The sequence below is a fragment of the Hemiscyllium ocellatum genome, chromosome 34, assembly GCF_020745735.1.
Source record: "Hemiscyllium ocellatum isolate sHemOce1 chromosome 34, sHemOce1.pat.X.cur, whole genome shotgun sequence".
Lineage (NCBI taxonomy): Eukaryota > Metazoa > Chordata > Chondrichthyes > Orectolobiformes > Hemiscylliidae > Hemiscyllium > Hemiscyllium ocellatum.
In genome coordinates, this window is record NC_083434.1 from 26268001 (window position 1) to 26290817 (window position 22817).

At 40.6% G+C, this 22817-nt stretch overlaps 1 protein-coding gene across 3 annotated transcripts in view; it reads right to left on the minus strand.

The window, feature by feature from the left end:
- The window catches only part of cep72 (centrosomal protein 72), a 155064-nt gene that overhangs the window by 68625 nt on the left and 63622 nt on the right, over window positions 1-22817 (minus strand). For all 3 annotated transcript variants that reach the window (XM_060849960.1, XM_060849959.1, XM_060849961.1), the window contains one exon: window positions 18669-18847. In XM_060849960.1, coding sequence (XP_060705943.1) covers window positions 18669-18847 — 179 coding nt within the window. The remainder of the gene's footprint in view (window positions 1-18668; window positions 18848-22817) is intronic.

Here is a 22817-nt window from a genome sequence, read left to right on the forward strand (position 1 = left end):
AGTCAAGATCCTGTTGTAATCGGAAGTAACCTTCTTCGCTGTCCACTACACCTCCAATTTTGGTGTCATCTGCAAACTGACTAACTGTACCTCTTAAGATTGCATCCAAATCATTTATGTAAATGACAAAAAGTAGAGGACCCAGCACCGATCCTTGTGGCACTCCACTGGTCACAGGCCTCCAGTCTGAAAAACAATCCTCCACACCACCCTCTGTCTTCTATCTTTGAACCAATTCTATATCCAAATGGCTAGTTCTCCATGAATTCCGTGAGATCTAACCTTGCTAACCAGTCTTCCATGGAAAATTTGTCAAACGCCTTACTGAAATCCATATAGATCATACCTACTGCTCTGCCCTCATCGTTACTTCCTCAAAAAACTCAATCAAATTTGTGAGACATGATTTCCCACGCACAAAGCCATGTTGACTATCCCTAATCGGTCATTAGTACATGTACATCCTATCCCTCAGGATTCCTTCCAACAACATCATGCCCACCACTGACATCAGACTACAGTTCCCTGGCTTGTCCTTACTAGCCTTCTTAAACAGTGGCACCATGTTAGCCAACCTCCAGTCTTCCGACACCTTACCTGTGACTATCGATGACACAAATCTCTCAGCAAGAGGCCCAGCAATCACTTCTCTAGCTTCCCACAGAGTTCTAGGGTACACCTGATCAGGTCCTGGGGATTTATCCACCTTTATGCATTTCAAGACATCCATCACTTCCTCCTCTGTAATATGGACATTTTGCAAGGTGTCACCATCTATTTCCCTACAGTCCATATCTTCCATATCCTTTTTCACAGCGAATACTGATGCAAAATACTCATTTCATATCTCCCCCATTTTCTGCAGCTCCACACAAAGGCCGCCTTGCTGATCTTTGAGGGGCCCTATTCTCTCCCTAGTTACCCTTTTGTCCTTAATGTATTTGTAAAACCCTTTGGATTCTCCTTAATTCTATTTGCCAAATGGCTTGAAGAGCTGGAGCATGGGCCAACAGTTCACATGTTGGACCATGGGATCTCTTGGAGGTATAAGAGGGAGGGGTTCCACCTAAATTGGAAGGGGATCCCAACATCCTTACAGGGAAATCTGCTAGTGCTACCCAGTAGGCTTTAAACTAGTAAGGGGGTGGGGGTGGGTGAGAACCAAATTGACAGTGAGACAACACAAGAGACAGGGCTGAAGCTGGTAAGTAGGTAAGGAGAGCAAGTCTAATAGTCAATGTAGACAAGAGCTTGGCAAAGAATGAGGTAAGACTGATAAACTAAACAGCATTTACTTCAATGCAAGGGGCCTCGTAAGTAAAGCAGATGAACTTAGGGCATGGTTGGCAGCATGGAACTGGGATATCATAGCAATTACAGAAATGTGGCTCAGGGATGGACAGGACTGGCAGTTTAGTGTTCTCATGTATAAGTGATATAGAAAGACGAGAGAGGAGGGAGAGTGGTGCATTTGGTCAGGGAGAACATTACAGTTGTACTTAGGGAGGATATCCTGAAGTCATACGGGTGGAATTTAGAAATAAAGGAAGGGTGGGTTGGGGGGGCGGGAGGGGTCTCCTAGCTCCCATGTACTCACTTACCCCTCCCACCTTCAGTGTTCTCTTTCCAGCCTCCCACTCCATAGTGAAGCCTCATCAATTCCCACTGACATCGCATACCACCCCCCCATTCATCCTTACTTAATGACCCAGAAAGCTGGACTGAAAAGGAACATCAATTATTGCTTAACACCAATATAGAGCCATTACTTATGGTGTACATAGACTAGTCCCAGCCCTGGACAAACAATTCTGCAGCTACATCCTAGCTCATACCCAACAAGATCCACAGGCAGATTAATTGATAATTTCCGATGGACCTTGTAGGGGTTACCACACTTGCATCAACCTTCATTCCCCATCCTCACTAACTACTATTGAATCCCTTGTCAAAATCGCAGCCCTTCTCTGCACATACGCCTTGCAGCCTTTGCCTATGAGATCACATTAACTGAATGTGATGATATATTGGGTCAGGACACACACACACACACACACACACACACACACCTGCTAGCAGTTGCAGAGGTCAGTAGACACTGACTTATATTACTTGTTTGTGGGCGAGGCCAGCATTTAATGCCCAGCCACATTGTTGTGGGTCTAGAGATGAATATAGGTACAGCTAAGGGTTGCAGATTTTCCTGTCTAAAGGACACAGGTGACAACTGACCATAACTACGTGTCTGCAGTTTGGCTAGTTTTACATTCCAGATTTTTACTGAATTCAAATTTCACCACCTGTCCCCAAAGCATGAACCTGGAGTTCTGGGTTTATGCTATATTCGCACTACGTTCTGGGCATCACATGTTAGGGGGAGTGCAGAAGAGATTTCTGAGACTGGTCAAAGGAACGAGAAATTTCAGTTGTGAAGATAGAATGGAGAACTTGAGATTGTTTTCCTTCGAGACAAGAAGGTTGAAGGGAGATTTGATAGAAGTTTAAAAATTATGAGGGTCTGGACATAACAGACAGGGAAAATCGTCCTAAAGAGTTTCACAAAAGAAGCAAATGTGTGGTGAGAGAAAGCTTTTGCACACAATGAGTAGTTCTGGTTTTGAACGCACTGCCTGGAAGTGTGGTTGAGGCAGGTTAAATTGAGGCAGTTCAAGAGAGCATTAGATGATTATTTAAATAGAGATAAGTACAGGGTTAAATACAAAAGACAGGTGCTTGGCTCAGAGAACAAAAGGAGACAAGATGGGCTGAATGACCTCTTTATGCACGGTAACAATTCTGTGATTCTATGAAATTGTGAATTGTGATTTCAACTGAAGCGAGAACAGTATATGGTGGGTATACAATAGTATTAGGTTACTGAAGGGTGTTATGACTCGGAATTAAAGATCAACCTTAAAATACTAACCTTTACATGATTGTGAACAGAAGGGCTCAGGTTTATAGGGGACTTACTCTGATTATGATAATTGCCAGCTGCCAACAAGCAGAGAACAAGTGCTGGTAAGGGGCAGAATTGTATCCGTCACTTCAAACAAAGGCTTTACAGCTATGTTATTACTTAAAATTAAAACTTTGAAGTTAGTTAATCACCCTTCATTCATCATTCCCATTTCTAAGAAACCTGGGTAATGCAATACAGCCAGATAGAACTGACATCATCTACTATGATCTGGCCGTTTTTACAAATCTAACACCTTTAATCTGGAAACTTTAGCCAGCGATCAGTGAAAAAAGTCTGCTGAGGACTGTAGGACTGTTCACTACATTTGTATTTGGCAGTATTTTTGTCCTGCACTAAGCCACACTTGATCTAATTTGGCATGTCTCCTGCTCCCTCATTGGTGGAAGCATCCAAAATTCATCAAGGAGAATAATACATCGACATTAGGTTGAAAAAGATGTCACCCAGTTGTATAGAAGGCATCAAGAGAGAGGAAAAAACTAACATTTGCATTTATTTAGAATTGAAAGCAAGTGTTACCAATATGCTCACCATCCCGCAAGTTCTAACATTTAAAAAATAGTTTCTGGAGAAACGCCATAAGATATCCACGAACCTAGTCTAACAGCTGCTCTGTGAAGTGAAGAGTTAAGCTTTTAATAGATGAGAACATAGCACTGAAAAATAGCTTTGATGAGAAATATCTAATTCCTATGGACAACTAATTGGTGAAGATGGGTTAACATCTCAGCAAAAATCCTCAAGAAATTACTCAGAAATTATATTTTTTCCCACAGCTAGGTTTCAGGCATGACGAGGTTAGGAAGCTTGAAATGACATGTCTCTTTCAGAACATTATACTGAATTAACATAAAAAGCGACTTTTCTGTATCTTAGAGGTTGCAGAGGCAAATGGAATCAAGAATCATGAGTATTTCAAACATTGGTATGACAAATAAATGTGTGTGTTAAACATCTTCTGAACCATTTACTGTAAACATTGCTGATGTTCATGTCAGATATCTAAGAATTAACTAGGCTGTATTGGCATGCAACATTCTATGTTTATTTCTAAAATAAACAAAGAATAGCAGCAATAAAGTTTCCCATGTCCCTTCTGCATGACTGTTATTCCCTGAAACTAGTCAAAAATCACATTAAACTAGGTTATAGTTCGACAGGTTTATTTGACATCACAAATTTTCAGAGTAACGCTCATTTATCACATGCATTTTGACAAAGATCATCGCTCCGAAAACGTGTGATTTCAAATAAACCTGCTTGACTATAACGTGGTGTTGTGTGATTTTTGACTTTGTCCAACCCAGTGCAACACCAGCACCTCCACATCTTCCCTGAAACTGGTACTCTATCCTTGTATGCTTTCTGTAGTTCAAATACAGGAACCTCTACTTACAAAATGTTCTGTGTTACAGTAAACCTATGACACACCATGTTTCTCCTAAGTAAATTGTGTTTTTCAGTCAAATGTCTCTGTTATAAATCACTGCTGTGAGCTTGGTCCAGACTAGTAAAAAGAGAAATCCAAACTCCTGGCTACTTTGCTAAAAGAAGGAAGCCATAAGATTCAATGCTATCAACTAAAGAAATTTTACGAGAGAAACATCAGACAAAGCAAACACAAAATCATATCTCAAGTAATCACCTACACAATGTATACATTAAAAAGACAGATACAACTAAGATTTGTTGTATTAATTGGCTCAGTTAATTCCCACAGCATGTGACTCAGTCCATCACAGTCACAAAGTTCGTTATAACTCTGTCTTCCCCATAGTTTCAACTCCTCTAAGATTTGGAAGAAAAGTGGGAAAATGTAGGAGAAGGAGCTTGCCTTCCAGTCTTTGACCCCTCTCCTGACAGTCCCAACTCTCTGCCCTGTACTCTCACTATTATCCTCGTCTCATATTCCACCAATCCCCTCGTTCTCGCTCCTTCTGATACTACCCACCCAATCCTCACTCTCCCCTAATCCACTAGTCCTCACTCTCCTCTAAAGCCCTCCCCTTAGTGCTCACTCACCTATCAGATCTGAAATTGTGATGCTGTATGTTTCTGGAGTAACACATTTGTAGTTGTCAGCAGATACTGCCATACAGTATAACAAATAAGCTTGGCAAGTTAGAGGCACAGATTGCCATTTGGAAATATGATGTTGTGACAATAAGAGATGCGGCTCAAAGGCAGCCAAGACTGGGATTTTAATATTCCTCAAAAACAAGGGGTTTAGAAAAGATAGAAAATAAAAGAAAACAAGAAGGATAACAATGCTGGTTAAGGAGAGGAAGAGGCTGCCTCAGAGGGCTCAAACATAATCAATTTGATTGGAACTAAGGAACAAAAAGAGAGCAATTACATTGTTTGATGTAGTCTACAGACTGCCAATTAGTGGAAAGGAAGTAGAGGTACAAATCATAGAGTAGTTATAAGGGGGACTTTGCTTACACTACCAGCATTCCAGTCTACATTTGACTAAGGGGCAGTGAAGGCTAGTGTTACAAGATTGTATTCAAACAATTTCATCGTAAAAGAATGTATCCAGTCCAACAAGCAAGGATGGTTTTTGGACCTGGTGATTGGAAATGAAGTGGGCCAAGGAGATAAAGTGTCATTGGGGAACATTTAGTGGACAGTGATTATTATAAGGTTTCAAATGATGGAGGAGAACAACCACCGTTGCTCCAGAATGAGAAAATCAATTGGCAAAGAGCACACTTCATTGAGACAAGAACAGAACTGGACAAGACTACAATGGAAGATTTGCAGGAAAAATAATAATTGAACTATAGGCTACCTTCAAAGAGAAGACAGCTTAGGTATGGACAAGGTTTATTCCTTCAAAAGGAAAATATGGGACAAACAACTCAGAGTTATCCGGATGACAAAAGAAATAGAAATTAATTTGTGTTGCAAACATTTCGTCCCCTGTCTAGGTGACATCCTCAGTGCTTGGGAACCTCCTGTGAAGCGCTTCTGTGATGTTTCCTCCGGCATTTATAGTTGTTTGTCTCTGCCGCTTCCAGTTGTCAGTTCCAGCTGTCCGCTGCAGCGGCCGGTATATTGGGTCCAGGTCGATGTGTTTGTTGATAGAATCTGTGAATGAGTGCCATGCCTCTAGGAATTCCCTGGCTGTTCTCTGTTTGGCTTGCCCTATAATAGTAGTGTTGTCCCAATCAAATTCATGTTGCTTGTCATCTGCGTGTGTAGAACAGCCAGGGAATTCCTAGAGGCATGGCACTCATCCACAGATTCTATCAACAAACACATCGACCTGGACCCAATATACCGGCCACTGCAGCGGACAGCTGGAACTGACAATCGGAAGCGACAGAGACAAACCACTATAAATGCCGGAGGAAACATCACAGAAGCGCTTCACAGGAGGCTCCCAAGCACTGAGGATGTCACCTAGACAGGGGACGAAACGTTTGCAACACAAGTTCCCAGCTCGGCGAACAGAACCACAATGACCACCTGAGCTACAAATCTTCTCCCAAACTTTAAATAGAAATTAAGGTAAGAAGAAAAAGTATGCTTCTGGCAGGTGTCAAGTACAAATTATAATTGAAAACGAAGAGGAATACTGAAAGTTTAGAAGGGAGGTGCAAAAGCATATTAGAGATGCAAAGAGGAATTATGAGGAATGACTGGCATTCAAGATAAAGGGATGAAAGTGTTTGCTGATACTAACATCCATAAATTGCTGACTGCACATGCTCACCTCCGTTTTTTTTTCACTGCAATAAAAAAGCCAATTAAAATCTACTTTGCTTGACACTTATTTTTATATTTACTAAAATGTAGTTTCATTCAATTATTTTCATTTTTGTGTTTATTGTTTATTTTAACCTGCTCTCTTGGGTATCGGCGGACACTATGCATTCACATACATACACAATAACTCTGATTTGAGAAGACCGTCAACCAGAAGAACTAACTCTCAGCCTCACAGATGCACCACAATGTCTCTAGCCACCCTCAAGTCTCTAAACCGATAGGATCCACGATTGCCTACATATTACAGGCCACACATTTGACTTGAACAAATTATTCTGCTATGTCTTAACTTTATTTCCCTTACATCAATATTGTTCTGTTTTGGATCACTTATGTAACTGCATTATATTGGTCCTGACTTGTCTTATTCCTGGTATGTGCCTCAGTTAAGTCAAGGTAGAGTTCCTTCTTTAAATATAATATGCTTTTCTAATTAACAGCTTTGGGTAGTCCTTTACAACAGTCTTTTCTCACCAAACAACAAACTTACTGAAATAAAATTAAGTAATTGGATAAAGGGCTTGGAGGGTACAGATTTCTTGAAATATATTCAGCAGAGTTTTATATATCAACATGCAGATGGTTCTACAAGGGACTGTGAAATGTTAGATTTAATTCTGGGGAACGAAGCATGATGTGACAATGGGGGAGCATTTTAGTGATAGTGACCACAATCTGTACTTTCAAAGTTTGTCATAGAAAAAAGAGTAAGATAATCTGCAAAAATAGGATTAGATTCGAGAAAAGCAGATTTTTTTTATGAAAAAAGGCAAGATTTGGCCAAAGTAGACTGAAAACAGTTACTAGAAAATAAACTGGCAGCAGAACAGTGGGAGAAGTTCAAAAAAGGGGAGACTATGGGCCCAACATATTCTCTTTAGGGTGAAATGTAGGATAGGCAAGTTCAAAGTATCATGGATGTCTAGAAACATTCAGAACTGGATGAAAGGTAAAAGAGACATATAACAGGTTTTGGCAAGTTTAAAAGTGGACAAATTCCAAGATGTGGATGAGCTGTGTTGCAGTCGTCTAAGATGAGGGACAAAGTCACAAGGGCTCTGGTTCAAATTTTTAAAAGACACAGGGGAGTTACCAAAGCACTGAAGAACAACTAATGTGGTAGAGACAGACCAGGGTACTACAGACAGTAAGTCTCATATCTGCGTTAAGGAAACATATATAAAATATTCTGAAGGAGAATTAGAGAGGTAAAATTTGATCGAGGTAATCGGCTTTGTTAGATCAAGGTCATACCCATCAAATATGGTTGAATTTTTCGAGGTGACCAAGCACAAAGATGAGGGTAGTGTAGTTAATATGGTTAAGTATTGCTGTAAGGCTTTCAACAAGTCCCACATGACAAACTGATAAAGGAAGTAAAAACACACGGGATCAGGGTAATTTGGCATGTTAGATCCAAATTTGGATTTGTTGCAAGAGACAGAAGATGGTGGTAGAAGATTATTTGTGCGACTGGAAGCTGGTGGTTTGTTGTCTATTATTACTTGTAAAATACAAACTATCGAGATGAGAATGTGGTGGGGGATTAGCAGAGGGATGGGAGGTGACAGGTAAGTTTGCAAATGACACAAAGATTGGCTGGGTGTTTAACAGTGAGGAAGAAAGTCTTAGGTTACAGGGTGGTACAGATGGATTCGTGGCAGAAGGAATATAACTCTGACAAGAGTAGGTTATGGACTTTGGAAGAAGTGACAAGACAAGGGAGCACTCAATGTATGGTAAGACAGTCGGAAACTCAGAGAAACAGTGGGATCCTGGGGTGCTTATCTACAGATTCCTGAAGGGCGGCATATAGGAAAACATATAGGATACTTGCCTTTAGCAGTTACCAAGCCATACAGCATGAAAAAGACTCGTCAATCCAATCAATCCATGCTGACCATAATCCCAAACTCAACGAGTCCCACCTGCCTGAGCATGGCCCATATCCTTCCAAACATTTCTTATTTAACGTACTTATCCAGATGTGTTTTAAATGCTTAACTGTAAGTGCATCCACCACTTCCTCTAAACATTCGTTCTATACACAAAGCAATATGTAAAAAAGTTGCCCCTCATGTCTTTTTTAAATCTTTCTCCGCTCACCTTAAAAAAAATAGCCCCTACTCTTAAAATCCCCTACCCTAGGGAAAAGACACCTGCCATTCACCTTATCTATACCCCTTGGGATTTTACAAATCTCAATAAGGTCACCTCGCAACCTTCTACCTCCATTCCTGGCAACATCTTGGTAAATCTTCTCAGTCCTCTCCAATTTAATAACATCCTTCCAAAGTAGGGTGACCAGAAGAGGCCTCACCAATGTGCTACATAACCTCAACATGACATCCCAACACCTAAACTCAAAGGTCTGAGCAATGACAGCAAGTGTGCTAAACACCTTCTCAACCTGTGATGCAAACTTCAAAGAATTATGTACCTGAACCTACAGGTCTTTCTGTTCTACAACATTACCCAAGGCATTACTTTTAATTATATGTCTTTCCCCTGTTTGTTTTACCAAAATGCCTCACATTTATCAAAATCAAACTGCATCTGCCACTCCTCAGCCCATTAACCCAATTGACAAACTGACAACCAAATGTGGATCCAGCACCAATACCTATGGAACACTGCTGGTAAAAGGCCTCCAGTCCAAAAAAACAACCCTCCACAACCACTGCCTCCTGCCGTTAACATAATAAGCCTGTCAATTGGATACAAACTTCTGAATCCCATGTGTTTTAACTTTACTAATTAGTCCACCCTGTGAAACCATGTCAAAGGCTTCACTAAAGTCCAAGTAAACAATGTCTACCACTCTGCTCTCTTAATCTTCTTGGTTACTTCCTCAAAAACCTCAATTTCCCTTGCACAAAACCACGGTTCACAGATTTTAAGAGCCAGGAGGTTATGTTGCTTCATCAATGATCTTCCTTCCATCATAGGGTGAGAAGTGGGGATGCTTGATCGCAATTGTACAATGGTCAGCACCATTCCCAACTCCTCAGATGCTGAAGGAATCCATGTTCAAAATCAATAAGATCTGGACAATATCCAGGCTTTGGCTAACAAGTCGCAAGTAAAATTTATGCCACAAAATGCCAGGTAATGTTAATCTCCAATAAGAGGGAATCTAACCACTGCCCCTACTTATTAACTTGTGTTACCATCACTGAATCACCCAATACATACATCCTAGGGGTTACCATTCACTAGAAACTAACTAGACTCAACACATACATACAATGACTACAAGAATGGGTCAGAGACTAGAAATACTGCAGCAAAGGCTAAGGGAAGATCTTAGGAGGTTTATAAAATCACGAGGAGCATAGATTGGGTGAATATTCTAGGTCTTTTTCCTAGAATGAGGGTGGCAGTGATGGGGTAGGATTTAAAATGGACCTGAGGGGAATGTTTTCATGCTGAGGGTGATGGGTGTACGGATTGAGCTGCCCGAGGAACTGGTAGAAGTGGGTACAATTACAACATTTAAAAGGCACCTCAATGGGTATATGAATAGAAAGAGTGTATAGGGATATGGGCCAAATGATGGCAAATGGGACTAAGTCAGATTACGATGCCTGATCAGTGTGGATGAGTTGGACTGAAGGGTTTATTTCTGTGCTAAGTGACTCTATGAAACTCACCTCCTACCTCTCCAAAGCCTGTCCATTACCTGAGAATCACAAGAATATTCCCCAATTTCCTGGATGGCTGCAGCTCCAACAACATTCAAGAAGATTGACACCATCATCAGGAAAAAGCAGCCTGCTTGATTGGCACCACTTTCACAAGCATCCACTCCCTCTGCCACTGACTCTCAGTAGCAGCAGTGTATACTAACTACAAGAAAAACATGCAGAAATCCACCAAAGATCCTTAACCAGCAACTTCTAAACCCACAATCACTTCCATCTATAAAGTAGGTACACAGGAACACCACCACCTGCAAGCTCCCTTCCAAGCCACTCACCATCCTGACTTGGAAACATATCACTGTTCCTTCACTGTCACTGGGTCAGAATCCTGGAATTCGATCAAGGGTATTATGGGTCAACCTACTGCACATGGACTGCAAGGGTTCGAGAAAGCAGCTCACCACCACTTCTCAATGATGAATAGGGGCAGGCAATAAATGTTGGCCAGCCAGTGATGCCAATGTCCCACAAGTGAATTAAAAACACTGTGAAGCTGGCTACAGCTGGAGTGCTGCGTGCAGTTCTGGTCAGAGCACCGTAGGAAGGTTGCAACTGCACTGGAGGGAGTGCTGAGGAGATTCACCAGGACATTGCCTGTGATGGAACATCTTAGTTATGAAGAGAGGCTGGATAAGTTCAGATTGTTTTCTTTTAAGCGCAGGAGACTGAGGGGGGAACCTGGGAGACGTATGCAAGGGACACAGAGTGCACCAAAAGCATAAGCTTTTTGCTGTTCCCCTTAGTTAAAGGGTCAATAACAAGGAGGCACAATTTTAAGGTGAAAGGCAAGTGGTTTACAGGAGACTTGAGGAAATGCTTTTCACCCATTTGGGTCTGGAATGCACTGCCTGGGACAGTAATTGAGGTGGCTAACCTCACAACCCTTAAAAGTACTTGGATGAGCACATGAAGTGTTATAATATTCAAGGCAATGGACTTCATAATAGAAAATGGGACTAGTATAGATTGAGTGTATCTTTGGTGGGACAGGTTTGATGGGCCTAAAGACGTCTTCTGTCCTATATGCTTCTATGAGAAAAAAAACTCACTTCTTCTCACCAAATTTCCCCATTCAGAATAACTCAACTCTTTCAGTGAACCTTACTTAAAACACCTTCCCCACACCCCCACCCCAGAGTCAACTTTGGCTTGGCAGCAACATGCAGTTTGGAGAAGTTATGGATTCAAACCTCATAACAGGCTTGAGAGAATTGGTTGGAGAGCATGAACAGTTACAACCCATCTTTCTGCTAAGTTTCCCATTCCCATTCAGCCAAATTCCATTAGCAATGTAGATCAGCCTCGTGGAAATATACATTAGTTTTAAAACATAGTCAGTTTCAAGATAATCAAATTAAAAATAATTAGATAACAATATTAATCCTTCAAATATAATTGGGTTTTTATGCTATTTCCAATGCGGCAATTTGCAGCTGAATATTTTTTGGGCTGAACTGCACATAGTATTCAAACAATGTTTGCTTTTTCAGTACATATTTTCACTGATTAAAAAGACATCTACAGAATTTCAAAAGTCAGGCAGTCAATCTTTTGTTTAGGTAAAAGTCTGCACACAAAGTTCATTCTAGTTGCAATCAGCAAAATTATGACTTTTTTCCACCATGACCTCACAAATTAATCACTTATCACTAATCAAAGGCACTAAATTATTCATCAACCCCCCACAAATCTCATTACTATGAGAAGCATCATAAAAAATTATAAGCTATCAAAGAATGGGCAGCAATGTAGTCTTGAAGACATTGTAATTTAACCCCTGCTGACCAAAGTGTAAACCATTTACCTGGAAAATTCAAGGAGTAACTTAAAAGGGCAAAGTTATGCACCAGTTCTTACAACAAGCATAGTAACATAATCTGTTCAGCAACCCATACAATTGTATGCAGAATATCAGAAGTCACACAAATAACAGAAAAATTATAAACTTTCTATTGGAAGTTGCTTTGAACAGATAGATAGTTTTGAGTTTGGTGCTTAAATGTGTGAAAGCCTTAACTATCAATGACTCCTGACTCAGAAGACTGAATATTCAAGACCCCACACCAAGGAGGTAGATAAATATTTCACTTCAGAACTGAGGGTGTGCTTTACAGTTGCAGATAGCAACTTTCCTGTCCAGCAACAATCCTTTAACCAAACAGTCTTACAAATTTATTAACTTATTTCTAAATGATTGTCATGATTTCTGACATTGCAATAATAACTACACTTTAAATGGTTGCAGTGGTGCATTCTAAATAACTTTCTATTTCTATTATAGTTAGCAAAGTTTTCTCATATGTGTGTCATCTCCAATGCTTTTCAATTCATCTATAGAGTGCAACATGTTTCTCATGTACATAGAACTTTGCTCCTTGTTAGGCAAAAATCCAGTGGCCAAGATCCAAGTTTCAAGTTGATAATTGCTAGTGTTAGGCAAAGTGTTATCAATAGTTCTGATGTCATCGGGCCTTCAACCAAAACTAATCAGATTGAGCTTTTTAATCAACTGTCAGTTTCAAATTATCCAAGATGACAAATTGATTGATACAGCTATTAAAATGTGATATAACATATGGGAAATCTGGTTTGATTAGTCAAGTAGGGGCTGATATTTTTAAATATAAATACCGTTGCTGACTAAACGATAGTAAGAGAAACAATGACACAGTAAGTGGAATCTTATATTGCTTGAATGATGCGGGCTACTGCTGCACTGTAGAATCATGCGAGAAGTCAGACTAGGTCTTCTTTCATGTTGGAAGCAATTTGATACATTTTCAAATAGAATTCTGGGTATTGAGATGAGATTCTCACTCAGGAAAGGTACAATTCCTATAAAGGGATACCATTGCTTATTAACAGCCTCATTAACAGCATATTTTGCCTCATTAATATGCAGCCACCACCTGGTGCAAGAAAACTAGACATCAATAATTTTTAATATGGAAGTCAGAGTGGGTAACTGGAGACTTGAACTTACTGCTTGCTACTCCAGGCCATCATCTTAGAGAATGCCTCAAGGCACAATCCAGGGTCCAAATGCACAAACCTGACAACCATGGATGCTGGCACCTGACAGCCTTCCTTTCAGAACGTTCATTGCATCTCGCTGATCTACTCACAAGACGTTCTGAACTTTAAAGCACACTGGCAACTAGTTATGTTGCTGCAAGGGTACTTTGTGCCCAGGGACAGGCACTCAGCTCATGGATTGGTTAGGCTACTTTAGAGTCATGCAGTAAAGAAGGAGCTATCCAGACCATTGAGTCTGCAGGTAAAATTACTCTAAATCGGTATCAGTCCCACTTTCCAGCATTTGGCCTATAAGCTTTGAATGTTGTGAGTTTAAGTGCTCATTCAAACACTTTTTAAAGATTGTAAAGTTTCCTGCCTCTACTACCATCACAGATTTTGCTTCCAGATTCCCACCACACTCTGGGTGAGAAACATTTTCCTCAAATCCCCTTTAAACCGCCAGCCTTTGACCTTAAAATGGTGGCCCCTTGTCATTGACCCTTCAACTAAGGGGAACAACAGCCTTCCATCCATCCTCGTCATAATCTTAGACACTTCAATCATATCCCCTTCTCTGCTCCAAAGAAAATAACCTGAGTTTATCCAGCCTCTCTTCACAACTAAACTGCTTCATTCCAGGCCACATCCTAATGAAGTTCCTCTGCTCCTTTCCAGTGCAATCATATCCATCCTATAGAGCAGGGTCCAAAACTTCACACAGTATTCTAACTGTAGCCTGACCAAAGCTTTGTACAGCTCCAACATAACCTCCTTGTCCTTACAATCTGTGCCATGAATGATAAAGGCAAGTGTCCTATATCTTTTCCTAACAACCCTATTAACTTGTCCTGTTGGCTTCAGGGATTTGTGGACAAGAACCTTAAATCCTGCTGTTCCTGAGTTTTTTCGTGTGATGTAATTCATTGAGTATGTCCTTGTCTTGTTACATCTTCCAAAGTGCATCATCGCAATTTTTTTTAATGGTTAAATTCCATTTGCCACTGATCTGCCCATCTGACCAATCCATCTAGATCCTTCTTTAACCTAAGATGTTCTTCCTCGCTGTCATCCACCTAGCCAACCTGTATGTCATTGCAAACTAACTTATCATTTCCACACCTTTTCATTTATATTGTTTATATATATCACAAACAATAAGGGACCAAGTATTAATCCCAGTGGTATGCCACTGGACATCAGACTCCAATCACACAAACAACTCTCTACCACCACCCTCTGTCTCCTGCCACTAAGGCAAATTTAGGTCCAACTTGACAAGTTACCCTGGATCCCATTTGCTTTTATCTTATCAGCCTTCCATGTGAGACTTTGTCAAAGGTTTTGCTGAAATCCATATAAACTATGTGTGATCCTCATCTACACACCTGGTCACCACCTTGAAAAAACTTTATCAAATTTGTTAGGCATGACCTCCCTCTGACAAAACCACACTATCACTTATCAAAATTTGTCTCTCCAGATGCAGATGAATTCTCTCCTTCAGAATTTTTCCAGTAGTTTCCCTCCCACTGACGTGAGACTCACTGGTCTGTAATTCTGGTCTGATTTATTTCAACTGCCATTCTTGAAAGTGAAACTTTTCAGGTATGTCCCATGTGGCTAGAAAGAAATTAAAGATTTGGATCAGAGTCCCAGTAATTTCCTCCCTCATCTCCCAAAGCAGTCTGGGATACAACTCTTTTGAGCGTTGGGAACTGTCCACTTTCAAGCCTGTCAAAACGCCCAATACTTCCTCACTCTCTATGTCAAGAACCTCCTCAGCCCTCATCCTGAATTCTGTACCTATATGTTTCTTCTCCAAAGTGCTGACAGATGTAATATATTCATTTAACACCCTATTAATGTTAGTGATTTTTGAGAAGATTTGTAGCTCAGGTTGATGATAAATATGTAAGTTAGTTTGCTGACTTTGAAGGTTTGTTTCAGACGTTATATCACCATACTGGGTATCACCAGTGAGAGTCTCTGTTGAAGTACTGGTGATATGTCCTGCCTCTATTTATAGGTCTTGGTTTCTTAAGGTGGGTGATGTCATTTCCGGTTTTTTTCTCAAGGGTAGGTAGATTGGTCTAAATCTATGTGTTTATTGATGGCATTCTAACCAGAACCACCAATAAACACATCAATTTAGGCCCTATCTACCTTCCCTTGAAAAAAAAAGAACCAGAAATGACATCACCCACATTAAGAAACCAAGATCTATCATGAGAGAGGCTGGACATACCACTGGTGCTTCACCAAAGACTCTCTCTGATGATGTTATCTAGTAGAATGACGAAACATCTGAAAACAAATATTCAAGCTCAGCAAGCTAACTCACATACTTACCCTATTAATGTCTTCTGGCTCCACACACACACATTGCCTCCTGGTTCCTAATGGACCCTATTCTTTCCCTGGTTATTCTCTTCCCCTTGATATACTTATAGAATATCTTTAGATTCTCTCTAATCTTACCCACCAATATTTCTTCATACCTCCTCTTTGCTCTCCTAATTGCTTTTTGACTTTCCTTCCCTGCACTTTCGGTACTCCATTACAGCCTTCAATGATTTGTTTCCTTTCTATCTATTAAAAGTCTCTCTCTTCCTTCTTATTCATTCATGAACATCCTTAGATATTCAGGGTTGTCTGGGCTTGTTGCTCCTACATTTCACCCCAAAGAGAATATGTTAGGTCTATACCCTCACCAATTGTATTTTAATGCCTCCATGTATTTGTCTGCTGGAGAATTATCCAGAAAAAGCTGTTCCCAGTTTACTTTGCTAGACTATGCCTTATTTTCATAAAATCTGCCTTCCCCCCATTCCACAACCTCCTAAACCCTTCACACTGTGGCAATCCTAATTAGTGTTGAGTAACTTGAAATCCCCTGAATTGTCAATATTTATATCACCTAAGTGAATTGTCGATATATCTGCCCCACTATTGCCTAATGACTGTTTGAGGGTCTATTATACACTCCCCAATAGTGTGACTGCCCAATGTTATTCCTCAACTCTACACAAAAAATTCATTTGAAGACTATTCCCTTCTCACTCCAGTGACTGACTCTGTGATTAATAATGTGACTCTTTTACACCTTCCCCATTTCTGCCCAAAGATCACGTACCCTGGAATGTTGAGCAGCCAGTCCCGTCCGTTCCACAACTACATCTCTGATGGCAACAATTAGTGGGCGGCACGGTGGCACAGTGGTTAGCACTGCTGCCTCACAGCGCCTGTAGACCCGGGTTCAATTCCCGACTCAGGCGACTGACTGTGTGGAGTTTGCACGTTCTCCCCGTGTCTGCGTGGGTTTCCTCCGGGTGCTCTGGTTTCCTCCCACAGTCACAAAGATGTGCGGGTCAGGTGAATTGGCCAAGCTAAATTGCCCATAGTGTTAGGTAAGGGGTAAATGTAGGGGTATGGGTGGGTTGCGCTTCGGCGGGTCGGTGTGGACTTGTTGGGCCGAAGGGCCTGTTTCCACACTGTAAGTCTAAGTCTAATCTAAACATCACAATCCCATGTGTCAAAGCAACCCTTAACCTATCTGTCTTATTAGATTAGACTTACAGTGTGGAAACAGGCCCTTCGGCCCAACAAGTCCACACCGACCCACCAAAGCGAAACCCACCCATACCCCTACATTACCCCTTACCTAACACTACGGGCAATTTAGCATGGCCAATTCACCTGACCCGCACATCTTTGGACTGTGGGAGGAAACCGGAGCACCCGGAGGAAACCCACGCAGACACGGGGAGAACATGCAAACTCCACACAGTCAGTCGCCTGAGTCGGGAATTGAACCCGGGTCTCTGGCGCTGTGAGGCAGCAGTGCTAACCACTGTGCCACCGTGCCGCCCAAAACAATTCTATAAATTATCTATAAACAATTCTTGCATTAAAGTAGAGGCCATCCAACCTTGTATGACTCCCTCAAAACTCAATGTGGCTGAACTCCCTTTATCTTGATTTCTTCATTAAATAGTACTACGTCCTTCCTGTACTAACACAAGTCTCCTCCCTCTGCTGAATTAGTAAATTCCTCCCAACAGCACAAGCAAGCCCACCCACAGGAATGTTGGCCCCATTCTGACTCAGGTGAGGATCATCCCATTTGTACAGATCCTACCATCCCCACAAATGGTTTTAGTGATCCAGGAATCTAAAACTCTCCCTCCTGCACTAATTCCTGAACAACACATTCATCTATCCTATTTTCCTATTTCTGTTCTTGCTGGCATGTGGAACCAGAAGTAATCCAGAGAATACAACTTTTGAGGTCCTGCTCTTTAGTCTACTCCCTAGATTCCTAAAATTCTTGAATGCAAGACCTCATCCCTTAATCGACCTATATCACTGGTACCAATATGTACCAACATGACCTCTGTCTGATCACGTTCCTCCTTCAGGATGCCGTATACCCACCCAGTGACATCCCCACCCCTGGCACCAGGGAGACAACAGACCATCCTAGGAGTATTCTTGTGGCCACAGAAGCACCAAACTAATGAATCCATCATCACTATTATCACTCCTGCTTTCTTCTTCCTCACCTCATCTGCAGTTAGGCTGAATGTGGTGCCAGAAACTTCATAAATAGAAAATTAATTTGTACACCTTTGGGCTGCTCACATGCTTTTAGTGCTCACTCACTTAGCGTCTACCTGCCTTGCCCTGCCATGATTTTTAGAACATAGAAAAGAGGAGTAGACTGAAATTCAGTCTTCATGCCTGATCCATCATTCAGTATGATCACGGTTGATCCTCGATCTCAATGCCACATTCCTGCTTTTTCCCCATACCTCTTGATGCCTTTAATATCTAAAAAGTTATATTTTTCTGTTATGTATTCAGTGACTTGGTCTCACAGCCACAGCTTCACTACCCTTTGAGTGAATCAAGTTTTCCTCATCTCAGTCCTAAATAACCTGTCCTAAGACTGTGACCCCTGGTTCTAGATTCAAGCAGGAAAATACCCTTCTCTGTCCAGCCCTTTTCGAATGTTATACATTTCAATTAGATCTCTCACTCTTCTAATCGTCAAACCAATCCAAAATACATCTATACAGTATTACAGAATTAAGGAAGACAAAAAAGTGTACCTTACAAAAAAAATACTAAATTTTGTGTTTTTAAAAAAAGTATAATATAGAAAACAAATTTCAAAACATCCTTACCTTTTAAGTTATGCAACTTGGCCTCAGGAACACTTTTGGCTGAACCTGTGATTCCAGAGTATTTGCTTAAATCCCAGCCACATTTTGCAATAAGGTTCAAAACAGCTTCATCATCCTCATCAAGTTCTGTACATTTCTTTGTCAATGACTTGACAAATTCTGCTCTGAGATGTCTGGATCTACAATACAAAAGAAACAACTGATTGTGTTTGTATTATATTAACTGCATTCAAATATAGCAAAAATGGCACCAATAATTTTCTATGGCAATTCCTTTTTAGTGAAATGTTATTGCTGAAAATATGGTTAGGTTCATTCAAATTACATTGGCAAAGGCATGCTTGGAACCGGCTTTATACATTAAGAAGTCAAAAATTTGACTTTCACCTGAGATGAACTAACATTATGGTGCATAAATTATCCCAATGAATTGGATTTGAGTGCATGGCAAGAAGAGTCATCCTTGGTCTTAAATATCATTTAGTTCACCTCTGGAGGACTGCAGAAAATTCAGGAGTAGTCAGATCTCATCCAAAGGACAAAAGTACATGGCTAGAGTCTCAGTCTCGAATGACAAGAAAAAAAAAAGACATGTTTTGAGAAAACATGGATGAACAATGCCCACTGCAAGAATTAGAAGTGGCAAGGTTAGTGAGAAGTAAAAAAAAGTGAAGAAAATTCTAAACTATGAACAAAGTGCTCCTGCCTACAATGGATCTGATTCTACTCATACTAGTGCACTAGTAAATCTCTAGAATTGGCCATTCTTTGTCGATCTGACAGAACAGTTCATGATGATGTAACTTGTCCTGATCCAATACCCAAATACAGGCACCTTAACGTTAATCAGGAATGGAAGCTCCAGTTTATTTACATTCATTTTAATCAGTTTGTGAGGGCAAAGACAAGCATTCAAGTTGCTGGTGTGAAGAAGTTCCGAAGTCATCATAATGGATTCAAAATGTTAATTATTTCTCTTTCCACAGATGCTGCCAGAACTGCAGAGTTTCTCGAACACTTCCTTATTTTGTTTCAGATTTCCAGTGTCTGCAAAATTTTGCTTTTGCTACCATCACCAAAAGCTAGGCTCCACCTAGACGCTCTCCTCTTTACAACATTAAAACAGAATCACAGCACAGACATAGACCATTCAGACTGGTTCTCTACATAAATGAAATAACTGGCTGCACTGCAATATATTTTTTATAAAATTCATTGAATTATTCAAATTCTGCTAAGAATAGAGAGAATCTACTGTGAGTAAAACTACAAAGTGCCTTTAATGTCCAATTTTAGGCTTCACATTGTACTAATCATAAGCAATAAAGGAGGAGGAAAGATAAAAGTGATGGAATTAAGATTCAGTGGAACTAATGTTGATGAAATGTCTCAGCTAGATTACATCATCAACAATTGGACTTCTAACAGTAAAACACCCCAACTCAAATAAATTTGACATTGGGCCACATAAGGGACTAATACAGAGGATGATCAGAAGCTGGGATGGAGATGCTCAAGAGACCAAAACTGGGGAAGCACAGATTTTTCAGAAGGTTTTAAAGCTTGCAGAAATTATGGAGATAGGCAGCGGTGAGGTCACGGAGAAGTTTGAAAAAGAACGAGATTTGTAATAATTGAGGAGTCAATGTTCAAGATCAAGACCACAAACCTCGTTAATTGCTTCAGGAAAGGAAAATATGACAGTTCTACTCATATCATCAGATAAAACAAGATGCAAATATCCCAGATATATAAGCATCTTCAATAGAATTTAGCAGTGCATCTAGCACAATTACAGTCCCTAAGTATCTCTATATGTTACAAAGTATTAATACGCGTAATATAGTTGAGGACCAGCAAAATCTGCTGTGAACAAAAGTTTTCTGTTGTCAGAAATTTAGACACTTTAAAGGGACATTGATTTCAAGTAACAGTTGGAAGGATTGAACGGTGTTCAGGATTTTTTTTTCACCCAGACTGTTCTGGAGGTGGGTTAGAGAAATTAACCTGCATAGTATTTAAACATTTGTATCTGCAGTTGAGGTGCTGTAACCTGCAGGGTACGAGCCAATTGATAGGTGTGAGAATACTTGATAGCCCTTCCTTGATTGACAAGGGCACAACTCATGTGCAGTAAAGCCTTCTTCTACTCTGGGCAGTGAATTAGAATTAGGTTTTATTGTCTTATGTACTCAAGTACAGGGATACAAGAATACCTTGAAAAGTCTACAAAGTTGCCACTCTCCAGTGTAGGCTTAGGTACAAAAGGTACCCAGCTCCAAAATCTTAGGTATAAGGCAGCAACTAAAGAAATAAAATTAAAAGTTTAGCATTACAGTCCTTCTTAAGTGCTTAGCCATGGGCCGAGATTCAGACTCTTCTATCCAGATGCTGAGACCATCACCAGCACGAATTCCCCTCTCTGCACCAACACCGCAGGACCATGTCACATTTCCTGATGATATCGCCGCCATGAGACTGCGTTGGGCTGATCTTGGCAATGCAGCCACCGCTGAACCTGTTGAGTGCTCTGCATGGAAGGTAAGTTAGGCTAAAGGGAAATAAAAAAAAGCAGAGAAAGAAGAAAAAAAAGTAAAAGCAGGTAAATCCACAATGGGGCTATGATGCAGATCTGCCTTGGATGACAACTAGTCATCACGATTACCATTCCAGGACAAAAGTCAAAAGGAGAAAACAAAACAAGAAATGACAGGAAAGAAAATGTAATCGACAAAGCTGACGAGCTCTGGTTCAGGAGCCCTACTCTGCCATCTTGAAGCACATCTTTACATTTTCCAGGTCAGGAGGGTAATTAAATCCCTTCCCAGAGTCCTCACATTTCCACAGTTTCTCGCTGTTATGACTGCATTTGCATCTTGCCAGGTCAGATGATTGACTGAAGCCTCATCCACACACAGAACACGTGCACGATTTCTCTTCATTGCGAACAATGATTTTTACTTCCATGTTTAAAGGTCGATGATATTCAGCTCCTGAGAATCAGGTGTTGCTGGCTATTCTTGAGCTGATGTTTGACTTGAGCTTCTTGTCTGTAAACCCTCCCTTTTCAACTCCCTCCTCTGGCCTACATGAGACTTCAGCCCCACAAAAATGCAGTTAATTCGTAACAGCCCTCTGGGCAATCAGGCTTGGGCAATAAATTCTGGCCTATCCAGTGATGCCCACATCCAGTTATGGTGAAAGAACAATGATAGTGAGGTGCTGGTGAATGGAGTGACTCTGTTAGATCTTGCTGTGATATCTGATTGGAATTCATGATCTGGAAATGCTTCCCATTGAAGGCATTGAGTGAAAGACTCAAGGTAAATAATGAGGCTATTTCTAAATAACAGGAAACCTTAAAACTGGCTTTTTTTTTGGTGCATATTTTCACGTCATAGTGGTCTATTCTAAGCCCCCAAACCTCAAAGTTGCAGTCTATTTACGTATTTCAAACATGCAGATATCCACTTGAACAAAACAAAAATGACTTCACTTGTACAGAAGGGATAACTCACACAACCTGATTTGCAACTAATGATGGAAAAGATTTTGTAGATAGAGAAATACTTTAGCATATCTCCAGGCGGAAAAAGTAACCTATGACTAATTGATCTTTACCAATTCTCAAGTACCCTGCAAATCTTTGGAGAAGTGACATGGATGCCAATCAAGATCTCAGCACAGGAATCAACTCTAACATCCTCTTTGCTCTGACTGAGTGACTGCTTTGAGCCCTTGTGATGAGTTTAAATGCAGAACGGAAAGACAAAAGTTTTCATTCATAGTCCACCAATGGGATGGACCTGTGGCGATCAATCAATAGCACATTCACAAGAGTTATGAAAATTGTGACACAACTGGTTTTGTATTCTTACTTCTTGATGTTAGAACTGACAGCAGCATGTTGCAACCACTTAAACGTATACAGGACATTAAGCTGACCTGTGCACATAATCTCTCGTGCCTTCACAAAGTAACCTCCAATTATCTGCAAAGGATCACACACATCAGCATAAGATCATACATGATCAGAAGGATACATAAAATAAGGGCAAATTGGCACATCTAGTCATTCTTCCATCCAAAGCCACAATCCTTTCATTGCAGCGTCAATTGCTTTTCAAACAACTGAGCTTTTGCTTACAC